The sequence below is a fragment of the Callospermophilus lateralis genome, chromosome 12 (genome assembly GCF_048772815.1).
Source record: "Callospermophilus lateralis isolate mCalLat2 chromosome 12, mCalLat2.hap1, whole genome shotgun sequence".
NCBI classification, from domain to species: domain Eukaryota; kingdom Metazoa; phylum Chordata; class Mammalia; order Rodentia; family Sciuridae; genus Callospermophilus; species Callospermophilus lateralis.
In genome coordinates this window covers 24,292,960-24,317,463 of record NC_135316.1, presented here as the reverse complement: position 1 = coordinate 24,317,463, position 24,504 = coordinate 24,292,960, and the positions used below count along the sequence as shown (strand labels likewise).

The window sequence follows — 24,504 nt, the reverse complement described above, 5'->3', positions numbered from 1 at the left end:
ATGTGATAATGCTTCTAAAGAAATTAGCACAGTGCCTGATATATAATAAACAATAAATGTTCTGTACTTTGGGAAATAGTTTTATTCCCCAAATAGGTCTATTCAAGCTAATACACAAAAATTAATATATTCTATAAATTCTTCAAAATTTTTATCATGATAACATCTAAGAGGGAAAAATACAGAAACAGTTTCACCTCTTAAAAATTGAAATTGCTATATAGTAGTTAATTTAAAAATACAATATAGATATCAATCCAATTTTTATTTAAAATGTCATAAATAATTAGAGTGGCAATAGGCTATTGAGAAATTGGAAAAGAAAATTAATTTAGAACCGAAAATTCAGTAATGTAAAGCCTGTGTTGGAGGAAATAGTAGAATAAAGTAACCCCAACATTCATGTAGTAATTATATGAATAAAAGAGTGCAATGTTTCTATTGCATGTATTCATTTACTATACTTAATTAGTTTAGCATTTATAAAGCATTAAAATACTTTGCAAAGCACTAGGGCTACTTTAAACATTCTTTGGGGCTGGGTGTATATCAGTGGTAGAGTTCTTGTCTGGTATGTGGAAGGTCCTGGCTTCCATAACCAGCACTGCCAAAAAAAAGCTTTGAAAAGTCACATTTAGGAAAACCAACAGCATAAAAAATACTAAAATGAAATCAAGTAACTTTTTATGTTTTACCTTTTTTATAGGTGTGTGGAAGTAGTGAAAGCTTCTCAATATGTAGAACTAGCCAATGATCTGGAAATAAACAAGGCAATTACATACTTGAGACAGAAAGACTTTAATCAAGTAAGTTTAAAAAACAATTTTCAGTGAAATTTCTTATGTTAATTAGTCAAAGCAATGAAAACAGGGAAACTCCTTCCTAGAATAAAGTTACTTGTGATTATTCTGAAGTTTAATAAATTTATATGTCTATAATTTCCAATAATATAATTTTAAATTTTCATTAATTTTTATCTTAAAATGTAAATATTTTTCTTATCTAGTTGCTAAATTACCAAACCATATTCTAGTCCAGAGAGTAATTTTTCCTTGAAGTTTTCAGAGTTCCCCAAAGCAGTAAGACTTTCAGAATCGGGGATCATGCTTAGTGAGGAAGGAAGACTGAGAATGCAAATAGCAGCCAGATGCACTTCCATCCTGCTGTCCTCTTCAGAGAAATTCTTGTCTGCTGTTTAAATATTTGACTTACTCATTTACTCTGCACTGGAAATGAAAAGATCCCACTGCTAGACATGGGGTTAGAACCCTATGGGTCTCATTGGCACTACTGCTACCTTGCTGCCTTGGGCAGAAGTGGAGTGGGTGCTTTGCCTTCCATAGTCTCTCAAATGGGACATAACTGAAATAAAACCAGAAGGCTTAGTTAGCCTTAAGAAAAAGAAGGGCTACCAAAAGAGAGTAGGCGGAATGAAACTTGATTTCCTAGTTTGTAAACCAGTGATTAGTGTCCCGCAGCTAGAAAACTCAACTCCTCCAGATTAGACCAACAGAGCAAGGGCCAGAGAAAGCCACAGCATTTTCCCCATATCCTCTCCAACCTGTACTTTCAGTTTTTCTTCTTATTTAAGGACCTTCCTCTTATCTCTGAGAAACAGAAAGGACTAACCACTCTTCAGGGAAAGGGAAGAAAACCATCTATTCAGAAAATATGAGAGTAGAATAAAGTAACCCCAACATTCATGTAGTAATTATATGAGTAAAAGAGTGCAATGTTTCTATTGCATGTATTCATTTACTATACTTAATTAGTTTAGCATTTATTAAGCATTAAAATACTTTCAATTTTTTTATGAATGTGACGTGCACTATTATATTATAGATGATAAAAAGGAGAAAACCATAGTTGTTAGTTTTCTCTTGATGTTTTATTTTTAAATGTTCTTTTTAGAAAGGATGAACAGTGCATTACAATATTTTTTTTTAAAACTGTCAAGGAATATGTCCTCTTAATTTTTTCACATTTAAATTTGTTTAATCCAGATCTTACTGTCTGCTACTTTTATCGCTCTTCTCATTTGAAGTATGTTTTATGTCATTTGCATGTTCAAGTTTTTAACATCAATTAGTTTACCTATATTTTTAAAATGCCACTTCTGCTTGCTTTTCAACATTGCTGCTTTCACTTTGTGTTTCTTTTATTTGTATATTGTAAGTATGATGAGGTGTGTATAGTATAATCTTAATTTGAAGGGAACACTATCAGGCTAAAAAGGATTAAGTCGGTACTACATGTAGTTTACAGAAAAGAATTTATGCCTTCTAAAAGACTATAATTCTGAAATTATCCCTATTTTTTTTTTTTTTTTAGAAAAGATGCTGAAATCAGAGTGTAATCCTTTGAGATGGGATGGTATTTGTAGCCAACTTTGTAATAGAGAAAAAAACACCACCCAAATAGTAAATTTTGTAATAGTAAATGAAATAATGCAGTTGGTCTGGAGGCCACCAAGAGCAGAGAGTCAGACTCAGTAGAAGACTGAAGCTAGGAGCTAGAGGCATCACCAGGAAAGGAAATGAAAATGGACATAGAGCTAATTTCCTAATTTGGCGGGGGGGGGGGGGGATTAAAAATACAATTAGTGATGTTTATTTTCTTTGTTTTGTCATTTACAACTAGTTTTAACTAAACTTAATATTGATATTAAGGGTACTTTTATCAATTTCATTTATAAATAATTTATGACATTTTACTTTTAAAAACAGATATTGGATAATGTATTCATGGATATGTAAAGAACAGTTGTGAAAACAGATTATTTCAGAAATGAAACTGAGCCAAAAAATACCTGAGAGTGTTCCTTTTACTAGAATAGTTAATAGTATAACCTTTTTAGAATATTTCATAGTTTAAAAACTTAAAGTATGAAATATATTCTTACTGTGTCAAATGTTTTTAAGTAGATATTTAAGTTCTAAATACTTTCATTAATTCTTAAGAAATAGCTTTGAATTGCATGGCTTTTTTATGTGTTACTTCAATTTTGGAAGAAACCATTTGAGAGAAACTAGTTTTTGTTTTAAGTGTAGCTTTAAATTATTATTTTTGAACTACAAAGGAGTAATTTAAAAAATTGAGGGGCTGGGGTTGTAGCTCAGTGGTAGAGTGCTAGCCTAGCACGTGTGAGGCACTGGGTTCGATCCTCAGCACCATATAAAAATAAATGAAGAAAATAAAGGCATTGTGTCCATCTACAACTAAAAATATATATATATTTTTAATTGAATTTTGGGCTGGGATTGTGGCTCAGTGGTAGAGCACATGCCTAGCATGGGCAGGACCCGGGTTCAATTCTTAGCACCACATAAAACTTTAAAAAAAGGCATTGTGTTGTGTCCACCTACCAAAAAAAAAAAAAAGATTCTCTCTCTCTCTCTCTCTCTCTCTCTCTCTCTCTCTCTCTCTCTCTCTCTCTCCCCCTCTCTCCCTCTCTCCCTCTCCCTCTCTCTCTCCCCTCTCCCTCCCTCTCTCCCCCTCTCCTCTCCCTCTCTCCCCTCTTTCTCCTCTTTAAAAAAAATGAATTTAACATATTTCCTTGACTACAGAATGAATGGCTACCTTTTTAAAAAAATTACTATTGTTATTTGTTAGTTTTCTTTTTGTATTCCATTTTAAGGATGTCATAAATTCTAGAGAACAGCTTTCTTTTCCTGTGCACTTTATCTCAGAGAACTTATTGAATATATGAATTATACTTATTTATGTGCCTTATATTTTGAAGTAACACATTTATTGTGACACAATGTAAAAGTGAAGATTAAAACATTGCAAATCTTATTCAAAGTGAAATGTGGCTTAGAGATTCAAAACAGCAGGGCTTAATACCTGTAGAAGTTATGTAAAGTATCCATGAAATGTTTGTATAGGATGAGCAATAGTAGCAACAATAATTTTTGAAGTGAGTTTTAGAAATTTTTTGGCAGTTATACAAAATTCTTCTTAAAAAATAAGTGAGGAACACAATCCCAAAAGTAAGGATGTGATGTTTGGGTTTTTCTTTTCCAGTGTTTACTCTGTGGAATTTTAAACAACTGCCCTAGAAACTTCTAACAGTTTTCTTTAAAGTCATCAAAAACCCTTTAAAATAATAACAGTTTACTAATATTGTAACCAGAATATATGCAATCTAGTATTTTAAAATTATCTACCCTTCAAAAAATTGAGTTGACATGCTGGCTGGTATTTCCATCACAGAAGAATTTGTCAAACACTTGGAGTAGCTAAAGCTGATGACCACTGTAAAATCTAAAGCAGGATTTTTGCTTGAACATGACTGTTTACCAGGAACAGGAGGCACCAAAAGCATTTTCTATTTGGTAAATGTTCTTTAAAAGAAGGAAGAAAAGATAAACTCATTGCCTTTTGCTACCTGTTTCGTTCTTTCTGATATTATGCAGTAATTTCCAGGTTGAATATGCATTCAGCTTTCATGTAAGGTATCTGGCTGTTCCACATCTTATTTGGGTAACATTATCTCAGATTTGCCAGATGATTAAAAATATACTTTCATTTCTCTTGATTTGAAAATGTAATTATATTTGGGTCTACTTCAGATCATTTTTTATAATATTCTCAGAATTATTTTTTAAAAATTATTTTTAGATGTTAATGAACCTTTATTTTACTAATTTTTTTATATGCGGTGCTGAGAATTGAACCCAGTGCCTCACACATGCCAGGGAAGCGCTCTACTATTAAGCCACAATCCCAGCCCTCCCACCCCCGAATTATTTTCTGTTACTGGTTTTAGAAAATTCTCAGCCATTGATCTTTCTTTCCCTTTGGAACTTAAGTTACATTTCTAGTAAACTTTTTCACTGTGTACTCATATGTCTCTTTTATGTTCTTTTTTAAGAATTTTTTTTTTTGCCATGCAGTATCTATTCTGAATATTTTCTAAAATTTTGGCCGTAAAGTTCTGGTTGACTCTATGGTTCTCTCTCTTCAAAAAACTACTTTTAGTATTTTATATAATTGTTTTTGTTGTTCTCTGTGGAATACTGGTCTTCTAAGGTAGTAATAGTCAAAAGAAAAAAAATTTAGAATATTTTGTAAAGAGCAAATAATATTATGTCTATTAGGTAAAACCTTGCAAGCCATCGTTCCCACCCCATTAGGTAGGAAGAATCCTAAACTGCTTCACATGAATCACAAGACTTTAGTATTCCCTACTGACTTTTCTTTATCACAGTCCTCTCTTCAGTTATATCTAATCTGTCAAAACTATCTAATAGTCTTAATTTCAATTATTATATTTTTAGCTTCAGAATTTCTGTTTTTTATTTTTTTATGAAATCTAAGTCTTGAATGAAATTTCCATCTTGTCATCTGTTTTCTTGAGCATATTAACCTATCCCTTTTGTACTCTTCCGTGGTCTTAACCCTCCATATTGATCTTTTGTTCTACCCTGAGCTTGAGTACTGTCATTTACAATGGTGTTAACTTCAGATATTCCATTTCTAGGCAGTAGATACCTTAAAAATGTTTGAGAAAAAGGACAGTAGAGTGAAAAGTGCAGCTGCAACCAACCTTTCATTCCTTTATTATCTGGTAAGTTTTACTTCTAACAATTAAGAATTGGTCATGTGTTATTTTTATATTGCTGAATTATCTACCTAAGAATCATGCCTAATGAGAAGCCCCCCCCAAAAAAAATAGTGGTGGAGAATGTTAAGTGGAAGGTGAGGTGTATAGAAGATCCGATCATGGCAGGTGCTGGACTTAGGTGTTTGCAGACATGAGTGAGAAGACCATCTCTAATGGAGATGGGAGGGAGAAAAATTGTGGTAGTGAACATCCTAAAATTATGGAACTACAGCTAAGGTGTGAGCTAGAGATATCTTTCAACTCCTTCCTGTTAGTGGTGAAGAAAAATATTTTACAGAGGAGTACCTCTGTAGAGGTGAAAGCTTAGATCGAGTATCATAGTACTGTTGATGGAGTATCATCTATAGCAAGCATTCATTGAGTGCCTACTGACTGCAAATCATTGTTTCTTAATTTGTAATTATTGTTTTTTAAATTGGGAATGGTGGGAAATAGATGAGGAGGGAAGGTTCAAAATAGAGAACAATAAATTAATGTTGGTAATAAGCACTAAGGCATTCAGAAAAGACAAATAACATTTTAGTTTAGGATTTTCAGAAAATATTTCATAGAAAAGTTGGTTCTACAAGGTCTGAATATAACATAGAAGCAAGAAAGTGATAGGAAGGAAGTGTACAGAACAGTGATTGTGTTTTGTTAAATTATATCCAGTCCTCTTACAACTTATGATTTATGCACCACCGAGAATCACTGTTGTGCTGACCTGCTGTTATTAATGGAAAGGTACTATCCCTTATGTGTGCTAAGATGAAGAAATAGATGAAAGCTACTGGTTAAAAAAGGACTGCAGGGCTGGTGTTGTGGCTCAGCGGTAGAGCGCCCGCCTAGCATGTGTGAAACCCTTGGTTCAATCCTCAGCACCACATAAAAATAAATAAATAAAGATATTGTGTCCATATACAACTAAATATGTATATTTGAAAAAAACAAAAAGGGAATCCAGTATATAGAAACTACCAGCAGAAGAATAGTGCCAGTTGCATGTCCAGAGGGTGTATGTTTTTGAATATATTTAAAATTTGTTTTATATTAATGGTGATACATCTAGAGAGAAATGTCCAGGAAGCATATGAACTGATCTCAGAAGGGAAATTGGGGTTGGAGATAATATTCAGTGGTCATCTCTGTAGAGGTGAAAGCTTAAAATTGAGAACTAACTTTGGGATATATAAACACTGAGGAGGCAAGAGTAAGATTCATACTGAGAATATAGGAAAACAACCAAGAGAGCATGATGTCTTTGAAGTAAAAGGTGGCACAAAGAGAAAGTAAGCAGCATTGATTCACCAGAGGGGCAGTTCAAAAGAATGGAACTTTTAAAAGGCCCCTGATGCCATTTAGATTGCAGATTCAAAATACAAAATGGAGATTTCTCTTGGCAGAGCTCTTCACATCAGTTTCAGGGGTAGGGTAAGAGGGTTAGGGGTAGGAATTCGGATCTGGAGGAACAAGCAGAATTGAGCAGAAAGACAAGTTGGGCTATAATGCAATCCCCAAAGTCCTTGCCAATCTTGGATGATGCTCTGAAGGTAGAATATCCCCCATTGAGGTGCGGGACTGGGTCTTTGTACCCCTGCATCAACCAGGCATCGAATATAGCCTCCCCACCAGGAAGAGGGCATTCACAAAAAGTAAGCAAAATGGCTCTTTCTCTTTCTCTCTCTCTGCAGCCCAGGGTAATTTCCAGAGAGGTCTGCCAGCTCAGGCTGGTAGATAGCAGCATTATCAGCACTTGTAAAAGACAAAGCTAGAGGGTAAAGTGCAGTATCTAGTACATCCATTAAATTTTGAACTTAGAAATTTTCTGTCATGAATGAATTTTGTGAAAATTATTGAATTGGTAACCACATCTTCACCAAGTTTTGATAAATGTATTGGAGAAAGCTAACAGCAACTTTTAAGGAAGGAAGGGCAAGAACTATTGTATTTGCAGAGCTGTTGGAGCATCTGATCAGTAAATTATTGTACCTGACTCTGAGGAAAGAGGTTATAACCAAAAATGTTATGACATAGCCAGGCGTGGTGGCACATACCTGTGATCCCAGCTACTCAGGAGGCTTTGAGGCAGGAGAATCACAAGTTTGAGGCCAGCCAGGCAACTTAGCAAGTCTGTCTCAAAATAAAAAAGTTTTTTAAGAAGGCTGGGGATGTAACTTAGTGGTAGAATATCCCTGGGTTCAATCCCCAGTGCTACACACATCACAAAAAGTAGTTATGACACAAACTGATGAGTCTATTATGTAGTAGTATATGATATATAATTGAAAGTATATTGTTGTTATCTAGCATATATTTCAGTTTTCTATTGCTGTGTAAAGAACTGTCCCCCAAACTTGATGGCTTAAAATGACCATGTATTTGCTTACATTCCGCCTCATGAGCTAGGTTTACCTGGGTGTTTCTTCTGCTGGTCTTGCATGGGGTTACTCCTTTAGCTCCCATCATCTAAGATTTCACTGAAGCTGGATGTCCAAATGCCTCTCTTCAAGATATCTAGCACTTGTTTGGTGAGGACATCACAGCAGGAGAATCCCAAGCTTCTTATGTGGCACAGGGTTCCATGAGAGTGAATCTCAGTGCACTGGTACATATTAGGCTCCTGCATGAATTGAGCTTATAACTATTTTTTTAATATTTTATTTTTAGTTATAGGTGGACATAATATCTCTATTTTATTTTTATGTGGTACTGGGGATGGAACCCAGTGCCTCATGCATAGTAGACAAGTGCTGTACCTCTGAGCCACAACCCCAGCCCAGAGCTTATAACTGTTTTATTGGGCAGATCAAATGTGGGGTAGAACCATTAATAGAGCACAACTACTGGGAGGTGTGATCCATTGGGGACCATTATTGTAACACTCTGCCACTGCCTGCACTTGTCTTTTCACAAGCCTCATGTACTTCCCCCTTTCAAGACACATCAGAGTTTCATCTATTTTACCATATCAGGCTCAAAGGAAGGATCTGCGGCAGGTGTGGGTAGATGGGGCTTTCTCAGTCACAGTTCCTCTTCCCTGTGAAAGATCTTGAACCAAAGATCTGTGGATGAAGACCCATTGTTTTTCCCTTTACAGTTAACATAATACAAGGTCAGATAAAAGCAGATGCTCATATTCAGAAAGGAGAGGAATAGGGCCCATGGCAGTCAGTGGTCCTTAGTAATTCTGAAACCCAGCTAAGCACACGTGATCAGCATCCCATAGACTGGAAAGAATGCATATTCCTTGATTAGAGCCCCACTCTGCTGCTTGGGAGCAATTTGTTGGTCTGTTCTCCACTATAGCTAGTAGTTCTGTCCTCTGGGAGTATTATCCTTTTACAGAAAAAAATAGCGTATATTTCAGCTGGTGAACTTTCTCAATCTTGCTTTCTACCCAGAGAAATTTGTGGCCCACGGGCCTACTTTTATTTTGTACTGGATCTGTTCCTTTACTTCAAGTTAGTAACTCTTTTGTCAGTCTGACTCTCTTAAAAACATGGTGGATTTTCTATAAGTCTCATTGAAGTTAATTTCATGACCTAAAAGCCACATGCATAATTCCTTTCAAGACAAAACCCTTTTTGCTTAGGTGTACAAGCTGTCGAATAGAGTCCTGAGGTCATAGAAGCCTTTTTTTCTACCTGAGAAAGTATGCAAGACAGTTACCTTAAATCTTTCTGAGATGTTTACACAAAGTGTTACAACCATGTCCTTGAGTTGATTGTACCCTGCATCCATTTCCTGTTTTGAGAATTTTTTGCCACAAAGAGAGACATGAAATAATTTTATTTTCCAACTCAGAAAATCTTGCTTCTTTTGTATTTCCTCTAAATTCTGTCCGCAAATTGAATGATTCTGTCTTTAGCTTGTCTCTCTCTTCCTCTGCCTTGTCACCCCCAGTTAAAAATAAGTTCATTGGCAATTTCAATATTCTGCTAGAAATCTCCTGTAATTATCAGTTTTGTCAGTTGTTTCACAACTACCAACATGACTTGCCCTTTACACAGCCTCTGATAACAGTTTCTTCCTGACTTTCCAGGTTCCAATCCCAGTTCACTTATCTCTCCAGTCCCCAGCAGCAGCCCTTCACCTCTTTTCTAAATTCTTCCTGCTGCCTAGTACAAAAGACAGTGTTGTGTGTTTTAGTTTTTATGACAGCAGCACCTACTTGTAGGAAACAGTTTAAATGAGTCAAAGTCCACCCAAAATCTTGTACATGAATGTTCACAACAGCATTTTCCATAATAAACAAAAGGTAGGTAGAAGCAACCCAAGTATCTATCAGCAGCGAAGGGATAAACAAAATGGTATATTCACATGATGAAATGTTAGTCAAACGTTTAAAAAAACCAGATTAGTGATATGTACTATAAGAACTTTAAAAATAGGCTGATTGAAATAAGCCAGACACAAAAGGCCACATGTCACATGATTCCATTTATATGGAATGTCCAGAATAGGCACAAAGATAGAAAACGGATTGATGGTTACTAAGAGTTACGGAGGTAGGAAAAATGGAAAGAGACTACTGATGGGTATAGGGTTTCTTTGGAGGGTAATCAAATATTCTGTAAGTAGACGCTAGTGATAGCAGCACAACTTTGTGAATGTACTAAATGCCACTTACTTGGACATTTTAATTATGTGGTTAATTTCATGATATATAAATTCTATCTCAGTTTTTAAAAAGTTTAATGGGGGACAGTCATTGTAGTTTTATGAGAAAAGAGGTATGGACACTATATCTTCCATAGTTGTTCAGGAGCCTTGATGGTAAGGTACAGAGGAGGGCTGGGATCTGAAGAGGAATCACCATCACTTGGTAAGTAGCAATGACACTCAGCTGCCACAGCAGGACCTGGGGACCATCATGGGGAATATCTGTTGGAAGCTGTGGCTTCTGCACAGCTGACTCCTAGGGGTCTGCAGTGAAGCCCTGCCACATAGCAGGGAGAACACACTTGGAAAGAAGAGTTTGATATGGAGTGGAGGTCGGCGAGGATAGGCTGGCACTCATGGGCATTGGTCCTGTGTTTAGTGACAAGAAAACAGAGTGCGAAGGCCACTTGCTGTGTTAGTTCTGTATTCCAGATGCCATACAAGTTCCTCTTGTAGCCATATCTAGGCAAGAGTCAGACAGAGAAGAGCCTGACCTGGCACAGGCTACCACACTACTTAAAAACAGATTCTGCCAGGCCCAGTGCATGCCTATAATCCCAGCTACTCAGGAGGCAAAGGCAGAAGAATCAAGAATCTGAGGGTAGTCTAGGTAATTTAATGAGACTCTGTCTCAAAATAAAATTTAAAAAAGGACTGGAGATGTAACTCAAAGGTAGAACACTCAGACTGGGGTTATAGCTCAGTCATGGAGCGCTTACCTAGCAGGTGTGAGGCACTGGGTTTGATCTCAGTACCACATAAAAATAAATAAAATAAAGGTATGGTGTCCATCTACAACTAAAAAATATTAAAAAAAAAAAGAAGAACACTCCTGGGTTTGATCCCTGGAACTGCAAAAAGAGATAGATTCTTATGGCTCATGTGAGTGATGGCAAGGTCATGATTAAGCATTTGGCAGTGAAGAGGGAGAGAAATAAGAGATTGCTAGAAGTACAGAGGCCTTGTGGGTGATGCAGCCAGTGTGCAGGGGCAGAGAGGACAGGGATGCCTTTCTAGCTATTTCAGTGCTTCAGGTAGGAAGGGGAGCACTGCAATAAATGAGAACATGGAATTTGGGCGTTGAACATGGTACCACCTACATATAAATAGTGTTATTCAAACCATGAGACTGGAGAAGTCAGTCATAAGACACTTGGGTGGTTGAGCTTGACAAATAAAAATCTTTTGTAGAAATAGCCTATCAAAACCAAGATATTTAAAATACTTGTTTCTGTTCATTGTTATCTACAATTTGAAAAACTGTTTATGATGTGTGTAATCTCAGAACAATATGAAAAGCTTTTTGATGAAACTCAATTTGTATATCTTTTATACTTTATTTAGGAAAATGATTTTGCACAGGCCAGCAGCTATGCAGATTTAGCTGTGAACTCTGATAGATATAACCCATCAGCTCTTACTAATAAAGGGAATACAGTTTTTGCAAATGGTGATTATGAGAAGGCAGCTGAATTCTATAAAGAGGCTCTAAGAAATGATTCTTCTTGTACTGAAGCCCTTTATAATATTGGTAAGTGAAACGAGAAACAAGGCTGAAGTTGCTGTTTGTATTATATATATATATATATATATATATATATATATATATATATATATATATTTTTTTTTTTTTTTTTTTTTGCTAACTCATTAGGAGGAGAAGTTGACTTCCTTCCAACAAAAAAATTGAAAAGACCTTGCCTCTGAGATTACAGATTATTCTGAATATGAAATTAATGATTCCAAAGCTGTGCATATATAAAATTTGGGTTGATGCTGTTACATTGCCATACAAAGAAGCTTTTTCAATTTTTGTTCTACCACAGCATATAAGACTAATTTCACAAATTCTTATTGATACTGGATAATATAATTCTTTTTAACCTTTTACAAACAAGTAAGAATCTGATTTTCAGGGCTTTAGTTGTAGCTCAATGGTAGAGCACTTGCCTAGCACATGTGAGGCGCACTAGGTTTGATCCTCAGCACCACATAAAAATAAATAAATAAAATAAAGGTACTGTGTCCATCTACAGTTAATTTTTTTTTAAAAAAAGAAGTTTCAAATATACAAAAAAAGGCACACAGAAAACTTAAATACTCATAGTACCTTTCACCCCAGTTTAACACATTTTAACATTTTGCTATATTTACTTTAGATTTTGTTTTTAAGAAACAAAATATTGCAAGACATTAAGGCTCCCCACCATCTCATTCCCTTCCCTGCTTTCAGAGGTTACCTGAAATGAGCATCATTGCTCCCTGGGCGAGTTTGCAATGTTGCAAACTAACATGTTTACATAATACTGAGTCTTGTCTCTTAGGTCATTATTGAAGTTTCTTTTAAAGTTTGATTCTGCTTGCATACATACTTTTTGCTTTCTTGAGTTTTTTTTTTTTTCTTTTATTATCTTTTTCCATGTTGTGACTTCTCTTTAGATATCTGATACTCTTGGGCTGTCTATTGGTATTTAGCAGTTTGCAGCTAAAAGCTGAGTGGATAAAGTCTGAGTTCGTGAGAGAGGCTGATGGACTGGCACTCAGTGCAGGCTGTCTGGTCTTTTAGTTGGGAATATGTCCTTTAGTCATTTGGATCTTTTTTCCCATAGGAGACTCTTCAGTCTCCTGCCTAAAAGGAGAAAGAAAGACCTGTAGCCAGCCTTGGAATAGTATCAATTTTAGATGGAGTCAGAAGAGAAAGCCTCACTGAGAAGTAACACATCATTTTGGAAGGGACAGAGGGTGTGGCATTTGGTATCTGGAAAGACCATTTGTGACACAGGGAAGAAAAGAGCAAAGGCCTTCATGCAAGAGCTTGCTTGACTAGATAGATGCTTATTTATTCACTTAATAAATTTTTACTGTTTTCTGTACTCATTATTGTCTTTTTCCAATGCTAGGGATCATATTCAAGGCCTGGCACATGTTATGCAAGCACTCTGCTACTAATCCATAGCCCCAGCCCTCACTTTTCTAATTTGACTTTGTTTATAATTTCTTTTGTAAAACAGAAATTTTCTCTTATTAATATAATCAATTTTCACTTCTTTTTTTTTTTAAGAGAGAGAGAGAGAGAGAGAATTTTTAAATATTTATTTTTAGTTTTTTTTCGACAGACACAACATCTTTGTTTGTATGTGGTGCTGAGGATCGAACCTGGGCCGCTCGCATGCCAGGCGAGCGCACTACCTCTTGAGCCACATCCCCAGCCCCAATTTTCACTTCTTAAAAATGAATGTTTTTTGGGCTGGGGTTATGACTCAAAGGTAGAGCGCTCACGTGCGGGACCCTGGTTTTGATTCTCAGCATCACATAAAAATAAATAAGTGAAATAAAGGTATTGTGTCCAACTACAACTAAAAAATAAATATTTTTTTAAAAATGAATGTTTTTGTTCATTGCTTTTTGAAGCCCTTGCTTTCCCTAAGATTATAAAATCATTTTCCTATACAGGTTGAGCATCCCTTATCCCAAATGTGCTTAGGACCAGAGATGTTTGGGTTTTTGTTTTTTTCTTTAATACTTGCATATACATAATGAGAGATCTTGGGGATGGGACCAAGTCTGTGCATGAAATTCATTTTCATTTTATATTCACCTTATTCACATAACCTAAAGGAATTTTTTAACATTTATTTTTTAGTTATAGGTAGACACAATATCTTTATTTATTTAATTATTTTAATTTTATGTGGTGCTGAGGATCGAATCTAGTGTCTCACACATGGTAGGTGAGTGCTCTACCTCTGAGCCACAACCCTAGCCCCAACCTGAATGAATTTTATATGATATTTTAAATGTTCCTGTGTTTTTATTCTGTCCTGTCACATGAGGTCAAGTGTAGAATTTTCCACTTGTGATATGTTGAAGCTCAAAAGATTTGGAGCATTCAGATTTTGGAGCATCTTGGATAGTAGATTTTCAAATAAGGGATGCTCAATCTATATTTTCTTTTCATATTCTTACAACTTTGCTTTTTCTGTGTAGTTTCAAAATAAATTTTGAATTTTTTTAATGAAATGAGAATCTATGTATTTTTTTTCCTTCATATATAATCAGTCATTCTGGTGTCACTTATTACTTGTTCCTTCTGTTCCACCTTTTTTTTTTTTTCCTTTGTGGTGCTGGGGGTTGAACCCAGTGCCTTGTGCATGTAAGACAAGCACTCTTATCAACCAAGCTATATCCCCAGCTCTCCCCACGGATTTTTAAATGCCCACTAACTAAATCCTATAGCTGAGTAAATTTCTGAACTATATATTCTTTTGATCAGTTTATCTGATGCTTCCCCCCACCCCTACCCTTTTAAAATTACTGAAGCTTTGTAACATGTTTGGTTTCTCTGTGGAGATTCTCACCTACTATTATTCCTTTTAAAAATTCTCAGTTCATCTTCATTTTCTCTCCTGAATGACTATTTACATACATTTAAAAATTTAGTCTGTACTTTGAGTGAATTTATGCTAATAATAATGGTTATAGATTTTCCTTTCTTTTTTTTAAGGCCTTACTTATAAGAAGCTAAACCGACTGGATGAGGCTTTGGATTGTTTCCTGAAGCTTCATGCAATTCTACGAAACAGTGCCCAAGTTCTTTATCAGATAGTAAATGTGTATCTTAATTTGTAAAACCTAAGGACAGTTATTAATTCACTCAATTGGTGATTATCAATGGTGAATGAGTTTAACTATTGAGGTAATTGATGAGGAGAATATTTTAAGTAAATGATGATCATAATCTAACTAGCAACAAAAATATTAACGTTTATGAAAACATTCTGAGTAATCTTTAAAAAATCATTTATACTCTAAGCAGAATTAGAAATTAAAACTATTATCATTTGTTAATATTTAGAGATATAGTATTTTGAGTAGACATAAGCTGTTCATTAGAAGTAAAGTAGATAATTTAGAACATTATATTTATACTTAGTCTTGTAGGGTATCATTGAAGCAGTAACTTATTAGTAAAAGGAAAATATTGTTCATTCCTGATTAGTACTATTGATTGAGTTTGGATGATGTATTTGTTTTGGCTAATAAGTAAATATGGTAAATATAACTCTCTAAAGACTTTTATCCTCCAAAATTATGCAATACTTTGTATGAACTTATTCATTTCAATTCATTCAGTAGTCATTTGTTGAATATGAATTGTGTGTGCCGGTATTATATTTAGAACTCGGGGGAATGTCATACTGTAAAATGCTGCTTTCATGTCAGTTTCTTTACAACTTTTAGCTTTCTTTAGTTGTGTTTTTCCCCTACTAACATTTAGAAAAGCAGAAATTAGTTAACATTTTTATTGCCTTTCACACTATTTGAAAAGTACTTTAAGTTTCCTCATTTTATTTGTTTATGTATTTATTTGTTTGTTTATTAGAGCTTAATGGTAAGTTCCCTCATATTACTAATGTTTGAGCACAGCATTGAGAAGAGTAACATCTAGGTAGATTTTACTATTATCTTGATATAAATTTCACGTAAAATGTTTAGGAAAAAAGTGTATTGTGAGGTATACCATTAATAATTTTAAGTATTATCTGCCATATTTTTGATAGCATAGATTTTTAAGTTTTAGTAAAAAATTTTAGATCTAATCTCAAAAACAAACCACACATGCATGCATGTGCACACACACACAAATGACTCTTCTTTTTAAATTAAACTTTGGACTGAAATATTTTCATTTCATTAAGACATCAAACATAAAAATAAATAATAAGTAAATATTATTGGTAAGAGCAGATTATATGCGTATACACAGAAGATTTACTAGGTATTAAAGGATGCTATAAAGAAAGAATTTCCTATCTTTGAGTTTATAAACTAGTTAAGCAAAACTCCCAGGAAAAATACATAAAGGTGATTCCCTCATTGTGAGGAATAGAATAATTGAACATTCAGACTTTTTTTAAGGACACAGTTTGCATAATGCTTTGAATATTTGTGCTAGAAATTTGGGAGTTACTCTCAGGGGAGCATAATGAAGTAAAAAGAAAAGATATATAGACAAAGCAAGAGTGTTATGTACAGAATTGCTCCATTTTTCATCTCCATTCTTGAAGAAATCTTGAGTAATCAATATAAAATAACACATTAATGTAGGCTAAGAAATATTTATATTATAATATTGTTTTCAGTTTTGCTTGTTGATTAATGTATTTAGAAAAATTCTATTGCCCTTAACTGATATTGCCTAAGATATGAATTAATGGAAGATCCCAATCAAGCTACTGAATGGCTAATGCAACTGATCAGTGTTGTTCCCACTGATTCTAAAGCTTTGTCTAAACTAGGAGAACTATATGATAGTGAAGGAGATAAGTCCCAAGCATTCCAATATTACTATGAGGTATGTGTATTTTCTTACTTTTCTTCTGTTCTTTTTAGCACTTTATGAATTTTAAAGGCTATAAGCCTTTAAAAGTTTAGAAAAGCTTATTTGTTTTTAAATGAATAATGATTTATTTAAAATAAAATAAAGCATTCTTGATTGTCTAATCTACTGAACTTCTCTCCCCTCTCCCGTTGTGGTTTAGTTTCCACATTACAGTGAAACATTCAACCTTTGGTTTTTTCACTAAGCATAATAGTCTCCAGATCCATCCATTTACTGGCAAATGTCATAAAGTCATTCCTTTTTATGGCCGAATAATATTCCATTGTGTATATACACCACATTTTCTTTATCCATTCATCTGTTAAAGGGTACCTTAGGTTGGTTCCATAGCTTAGTGTAAATTGTGAATTGTGCTTATAAACATTGATGTGGCTGTGTCACTGTGGTATGCTGATTTTAGATCCTTTGGATATATGCTGAGGAGTGGGATGACTGAGTCAAATGGTAAATATTTTTAATTATAACTAGAAAATGAGAAGGTACAAATTCATTTTTAAGTTAAAACATGTTTGTAACCCTTTTTATTCCTTTAAATATTTAATCTGACTCAGATCATATATCAATATATCTAAAAGATATTTATAGATAATTGAAAATGCATCAAAGCTGAAGTTTTCTAAATCTTGTATAGCTTCAAAACTTGAGAAGTACTTATGACAGCTCATACTTTTTGTTTAAGAAAGCTACATTGTGGATAAATAAATCCATTCAATAGATAAAGTATTCAAGAAGTATGTTGTGTTGCTACTGAAAATATTTTCACACTCCATGTCTTTTTTCAGTCATATAGGTGTTTCCCTTCTAATATTGAAGTCATTGAGTGGCTTGGAGCCTACTACATTGATACTCAGTTTTGTGAAAAAGCCATTCAATACTTTGAAAGAGCTTCTCTTATACAGTAAGTAACTTTATTAAAGCTTTATGTTTAGTTACTATCTGTGTTAAAATTTTTTAGCCTGAGAAAATTGGTATCTCATAGACCTAATAAATTCAAGAAAAGTTATTAATAAACATTCATGAATTATTTTCATTTTCTTGTATTTTATTTTTTTTAATTATTGTTTAGTTGTCAGTGGACCTTTATTTTATTTGTTTATATGTGGTGCTGAGAATCAAACTCACTGCCTCACACATGCTAGGCAAGCACTGTACCACTGAACCACAACCCCAGCCTTTGTATTTTATTTGGTCTTTATTGTGACAAATATATTTCCCTTTGCATAGGATTTTAAAAATATATTCTATAAGGTACTTTCCTTTATGTGTTTTTTATTCATATCTCTGTGAACAAATATTATTTCTTTATAAATGATAAAATCACTATCTTAGTCCTAGAATTGATATTGCCTAAGATTTGAATTGAAACCAGTACTGCTCAGTGTTTCTCCTTCTCCTGTTTTCTTCTCAGATATCTTTAGTTCCTCTCCTTTTTTTAATACTTCAATTTCACTGAAAATAGATGTCCTTTCTAGAAACTCCCCTAACATTTTCCTCTTCCTACTTTCCTATAATTTTACTCTTGTTCCTTGATGATATTCAATATAAATCACATTACCTCTCCTCTTTCTGAGCATTTGTTTTCTGTACCAGATATCTTAATGTCTTTTATTTTTACATGCTAAATTCTTTTTAAAATATATTTTTTGTTTTTAATTGACACATAGTAATTGTATTTATATATGATATCTTTATTTATCATGTAAGCTCTTTTGGGGTGGGAATGTTTTGGTTTTTGTTTTTTATTTTTGTACCAGGGATTGAACCCAGGGGCATTTAACCACTGATCCAATCCCCAGCCTTTTTTATTTTGTATTTTGAGACAGGGTCTCACTGAGTCACTTACAGCTTCACTAAATTACTGAGGCTAGCTTTGAACTCCTTCCAAGCTGAGCCACTGGGATTACAGGCATGCGCCACTGTGCCTAGCAGGGAATGTTTTTATGTCACATAGTTCTTTGCGGTTTCTAAAATACTTGATATATAGTTGAATTAAATTGAATTTCCTATTATGTTTTTGTTTGTTTTACTGAAGTAACTTCTCACTTTATTGTATCTTTTATATTTTTGTATTTCTTGGTAATATGGTATTTTTTATAATTAGTTTAAGCCTATACTATTGTATTTTCTTTATTTCTGTAAATTATGTCATAAAATTTCAAGAAATCCTAGGCTAACTGGTCCATTTAATGTAAGTGTTCTTTAATATTTATTATGATTATTATCATAAAACACCATCAGGCAGACTAGTATATGCAGTATATCTGGGAGCTGCACAAGGGGAAGAGAGAGAGAGAGGAGCAGAGAGACTATTTAAAGAAATAATGGCCAACATATCCCAAATTTGAAGGAGAACATGGATCTACAGATCTAAGCTGCTCAGTGAACTCCTAAGTAGAAAAACCCCACTGAGATACATTATAAACAAACCATTGAAAGACAGAGAATCTTTTTTTTTTTAATATTTATTATTTTAGTTCTCGGCGGACACAACATCTTTGTTTGTATGTGGTGCTGAGGATCGAACCCGGGCCGCACGCATGCCAGGCGAGCGCGCTACCGCTTGAGCCACATCCCCACCCCAAGACAGAGAATCTTGAAAGCAGCAAAAGAAAACTAACTCATCACATATAAGGAATCCTCATAAGATTATCAGCAGACTCTCAGCAGAACCTTGCAAGCCAGAAGACAATGGGGGTGATAAAGTCCTGAAATTTAAAAAAAATAATAAGAAGAAAACAAGTAAACTGTCAATCAAGTTTCCATCAAAACTATTCTCCAAGAATGAAGGAGAAATTATGACTTTTCCAGTTAAACAAACTCTAAATAATCTCATAAGTTGAAAAAAAATAATAAAAGGCATCCAAATTGATAAGGATGAAGAAAAATTATCCAAATTATTCAAAGCCAGCCTCAGCAATTGAGTGAAGCACTAAGCAAGTCTGTGAGACCCTGTCTCTCAATAAAATACAAAATAGAGCTGGGGATGTGGTTCAGAGTTGAGTGCTCCTGAGTTCAATCCCTAGTTACCACTCCAATTCCCCGCCTCAAAAAAAAAAAAAAGAATAAAATAAAATAATTAATTTAACCATGAAGATTGAGAGACACTGAAATCTATAGAACATTCTTGAGAGAAATTAAAGACATAAATGAATGGAAAGACACGTGTGCATGTATTGGAAGAGTTAATATAATTAAGATGACAATACTACTCTAAGCAATCTTAGATTCAGTACAGTCTGTATCAAAATACCAATGTTGTTTTTTATTTTGTTGTTGTTGTCATTTTGCAGAAATAGAAAATCCATGCAGATAATCATATGGAATCACAGGGTATTTTAAATAGATAAAATAGTTTGAAAAGAAACAGTGTTGGAGGACTCATAGTTTCTGATTTCAAATTTTCCTCCATTCTATTGGAATCAAAACATTGTAGTACTGGCAAAAGGATAGATATATAGGCCAACAGAACAGAATCTAAAACCCAGAAATAACCTTCATATATGGTAAATTGCATTTCAACCAAAGTGTTAAAAGCATTCAATGAAGAAAGGACAGTCTTTCAAGAAAGTGCTTGGAAACCAGATATTCATCTGCAAAAGAATGAAATTGGGGCTGGGTGCGGTGGCACATGTCGGTAATCCCAGCAACTTGGGAGGCTGAGGCAGGAGGATCCAAGTTCAGAGCCTGCCTCAGCAATTTATCCAGGCTTTAAATAACTTAGTGAGATCCTGTCTCAAAATAAAAAATAAGGACTGGGTATGTGGCTCAGTAGTTGAGCACCCCTGGGTTCAATCCTTGGTACCAAAACAATAAACAACAACAACAGAAGGAATGAAATTGGACCCATTCTTTATACCATATACAAAAATTAACTCAAAATGGACTGAAGACAGGGCTGGGGTGGTGGCTCAGTGGTAGAGTGCTCGCCTAGCATGCATGAGGCACTGGGTTCCATCCTCAGCACCATATTAAAAAACAAACTAATGTATCCACCTAAAACTAAAGATACATAAATAAATAAATATTTTTTAAATGGACTAAAGACCTAAAAGTAAAGCTAAAAAGTAAAGCTAAAAGCTAAAAAACTATAAAACTCTTATAAAAAAATCTTGGTGGAATATGTTCATGGCATTAAGTTTGGCATTGATTTCTTGTATATGATACCAAAAGCACAAGAAGTAGAAAATTTGACTTCATAAAACTTATAAAAGTTTTTTTGATAAAAGAAATAATCAAAAAAGTTAAGATACCTACAGAGTGGGAAACATCTTTATAAATCATATACCTGAGAAGGAGTTAGTATGAAAAATTTATAAAGAGATCCTACAACTCAACAACAACAAAACATTTTAAAAATGAGCAAAAGGTTTGAATAGACATTTCTCCCAATAAAGAATACAAGCGTATGAAAAGATACTTACCATAATGAATCATTTGGGAAATGCAAATCAAAAACACAATGAGATACTACCTCATGCCTTTTAGGGTAGTATTATCAAAAAGAAAATAAGTGATGGGGAAAGACTGAAACCTTTGTTCATTACTGGTATAAATGATGTTTTCTAGAAAACAGTTTGGCAGTTCTTCAAAAAGCTAAACTTAGAATTACCATATGATCCAGCAATTTTACTTCCAAGTAAATATACAAGAGTAATAGTAGCAGAGACTCAAATACATATTGCATAGCAGCATGGATTATAGTAGTCAAAAGATGGAAACAACCCAACTGTGCATCAGTATACATGTACAATGGAATATTATTCTACTATAAAAAAGAAGGATGCTGTGATATATACTATAATGTAGAAAGACCTTAAAACACTGTGCTAAGTGAGTGAAGCCAAACACAAAAGAAGTGATGCTCTATGATTTCACTTGTATAAAGTGTCTAAGATTAGGGTAAATGCACAGACACAGAAAAGAGATTCGAAATTACTAGGAACTGGGAGGAGGAGGATGAAACATGCCTGCTTAAGCATTACAGAGTTTGTTTCATGTCAAAACATGTTTTGGAGCTGAGCACAGTTGCAAATGTCTATAATCTCAGCAACTTGGGAGACTGAGGCAGGAGTAAGATCCCAAGTTTGAGGTCAGCCTGTTTCAAATTTAAAAATAAAAAGGACTGAGGATATAGCTCAATGGCAAAACTGGGTTCAATTCCCAGTATCATGGGGGGAAAATGTTTTAGGAATTGATAGTAGTGGTGTTTGTACACCATTGTGAATGTAATTAATGCCACTGTACACCTAAAAGTAGTTAAAATGGCAAATTTTATGTTGTATATAGTTATAATTTTGAAAAGTTAATGGAACATACTAAAACTATTATGTTGTCTACTTTAATTGTGTGCTATGTAAATTATATTTAATAATTTAGCTATTTATAAAAGGATGCATTCTGTATAATTTAATTCATTTAAAGTTCAAAACCTGACCAAGTTAACAGTGTTAGAAGTCAGAATAGTGGTTACATTTATAGAAGAAGAAGGATAACATTAATATTCAGAAATACACATATTCATAAAACAGTATGATTAAAGCACTGCTGAGAGATTTTAGAGTGTTTTGGGAATACATAAACCAGTCAATCCATCCTGTCAGGGAAGAGTGTAGAAGTTGGAATAAGCCTCCAAGTAGAGGTGCTGTTATACACAAAGACCAAGAGTCTAGCAAATGCTCCTGCTTGGATTTTCAGTGGCCTGAAATGTTAGACAAGGCAAGGTAGAAGACGAGTTGGAGAAGCAGAAAATGACTAGAAAATAGATAAATTGGGTTAGAATCTTGGATTTAACATGTGGGTGGAGGAGGTGACAGATTTTAAGGAGGGAAGAAATATGGTTAGATATGTATTTTATTTAGATCATAGTAGGTGGGTGTGTAGGCAGTGGGTTTGAAGTTAAATAACTTGCCCAAGTAGCAGTGCTGTGATTTAAACCCAGATTTATCTGATTCCAAAGCTGGTAAGTTTGCCATCAAATTGAGTAGGGAATGAGGCTGTTTTTGAATCCATCAGGTAAGTAGAATGGATATTCAAAAAAGTGAGAGGAGCATTAAAATGTTTCCTGGGTTTTTATTTCTTAAAATCTCTCATTCTTAGGTATTTTTAACAGTTGTCAGGTATTTATTTATAGAAATCCTATAGGTATTTATTTTAGAGAAAAAAAATATTCCTTTTTAAGGGAAAATAAAGAAATATAGTATCCTATTTTGCTCTTTTTATTTTTTTTTATTGGTGCATTATAATTATACCTAATAGCAAGATTCATTTTAACATATTTGTATATGCACATAACATAATTTGATCAATCTGATTCCCTGGTACCCTCCTTTCCCTTTTTTCCCCCCTTCCCCTGATCCTCTTGCTCTATTCTACTGGTCTCCTTTCAGTTAATTATTTTTTCATTAGTGCTGTATAATTATATGTATGAGATTCATTGTGATATAATCATATATAGATATAGTGTAATTTTGGTTGATTTCATTCCTTAATACTTCCCCATGTCCTCCTTCCTCCTTTGCTCTCTCTTTTGGTTTAAGCTTGATTATTCAAACATAAGATCAAAAATTGACCCTTAGGTATTAAATTTGTAAGCTTAAATGTTATGATTAAAGATTGATGATCATGTTTACAACAGAATAAAATGTTTTTTAACTAAGTAGGTTAAGTGGTTCGTAAGAATATCTAAATAAAGCATGAACTAAATGAACTTTGAAAGGCTCTTAAATTTAGATGTTATAATGTAAATGTAACGAACTTTAATGAAAGAACTACATATCTGCCATTTTCAATAATAACAATGATCAAATAACAAGGTCAAAAAGTAATCGAAAGTACAGATATAAAGGTTTATAAAACTAAACGTCTCAAATTATTTTTGTTTCATCTCTAATTTCAGCTAATTTATTATTTCTTTTGTAGGCCTACACAAGTGAAATGGCAGCTGATGGTAGCTAGTTGTTTTAGAAGAAGTGGTAAATATTTTGACTTTATTCATTTTTTATTTATTTTGCTTCTTTCCTTCTTTCAGTTAATTTTGCATATAAATGTGTTTAAGTTGCATGTTTTTTAAAAACACTAGCTTTTTAAATAACTATATGTAATTAAGCATTATATGAAAAACATAATAATTACTGCATATTACAAAGGTAGGTATTGTTTTTCTTTTTGTTTTTACAGTATTGGGGGTTGAGCCCATGGCCTCTGCCACTGAGCTACTTCCCAATCCCTGCAAAGTAGATATTAATTATGTATTCCAATACCTGTCTTAAAAATGGATTAGTTCTCAAAATTACATGTAATCATTTTCACAAGTTAGCTACAGAAAAATAAGTATTCTCTTTATATTTTTTAAATTTTTCTTTGTAGTTGTAGATGGACGGAATGCCTTCTATTTATTTATTTTTATGTGGTGCTAAGGATCAAACCCAGTTAGGCAACCTCACATGTGCTAGGCAAGTATTCTGCCACTGAGCTACAGCCCAAGCACCAGATTCTTTTTATATTTTCATTTTCTATTCACATGATTCTCAAATGCCATGTGTATTCACCCAAATTTATAATAGGAAAAGTGTCTCACATCTGAAAAGCATAAGGAAAACTCAGAACTAGAACTAGACACTTTTTAATACCTAAAATCACTAGATATCTTGGTTTATATTTTCTGCTACTGCTTTTATTACATTCTGTGCTGACACCACAGAGATGACAATAATTTTAGAAAAACTGTGAAGTGAATGACTTTGCTTAAAATATCTGAAATTAAGCTAGGAGATTGATGTTAACAAATTTATAATCGCTCTTATAAAATATAAAAATGACCCAGGAAAAGATA

At 33.9% G+C, this 24,504-nt stretch overlaps 1 protein-coding gene across 1 annotated transcript in view; it reads left to right on the top strand.

Moving 5' to 3' along the window:
• Positions 1 to 24,504, top strand: part of LOC143642381 (intraflagellar transport protein 88 homolog) — a 197,245-nt gene that overhangs the window by 160,543 nt on the left and 12,198 nt on the right. The window contains exons 4-10 of the mRNA XM_077110702.1: positions 707 to 806; positions 5,486 to 5,572; positions 11,615 to 11,801; positions 14,775 to 14,883; positions 16,475 to 16,625; positions 17,456 to 17,571; positions 23,592 to 23,644. Coding sequence (XP_076966817.1) covers positions 707 to 806; positions 5,486 to 5,572; positions 11,615 to 11,801; positions 14,775 to 14,883; positions 16,475 to 16,625; positions 17,456 to 17,571; positions 23,592 to 23,644 — 803 coding nt within the window. The remainder of the gene's footprint in view (positions 1 to 706; positions 807 to 5,485; positions 5,573 to 11,614; positions 11,802 to 14,774; positions 14,884 to 16,474; positions 16,626 to 17,455; positions 17,572 to 23,591; positions 23,645 to 24,504) is intronic.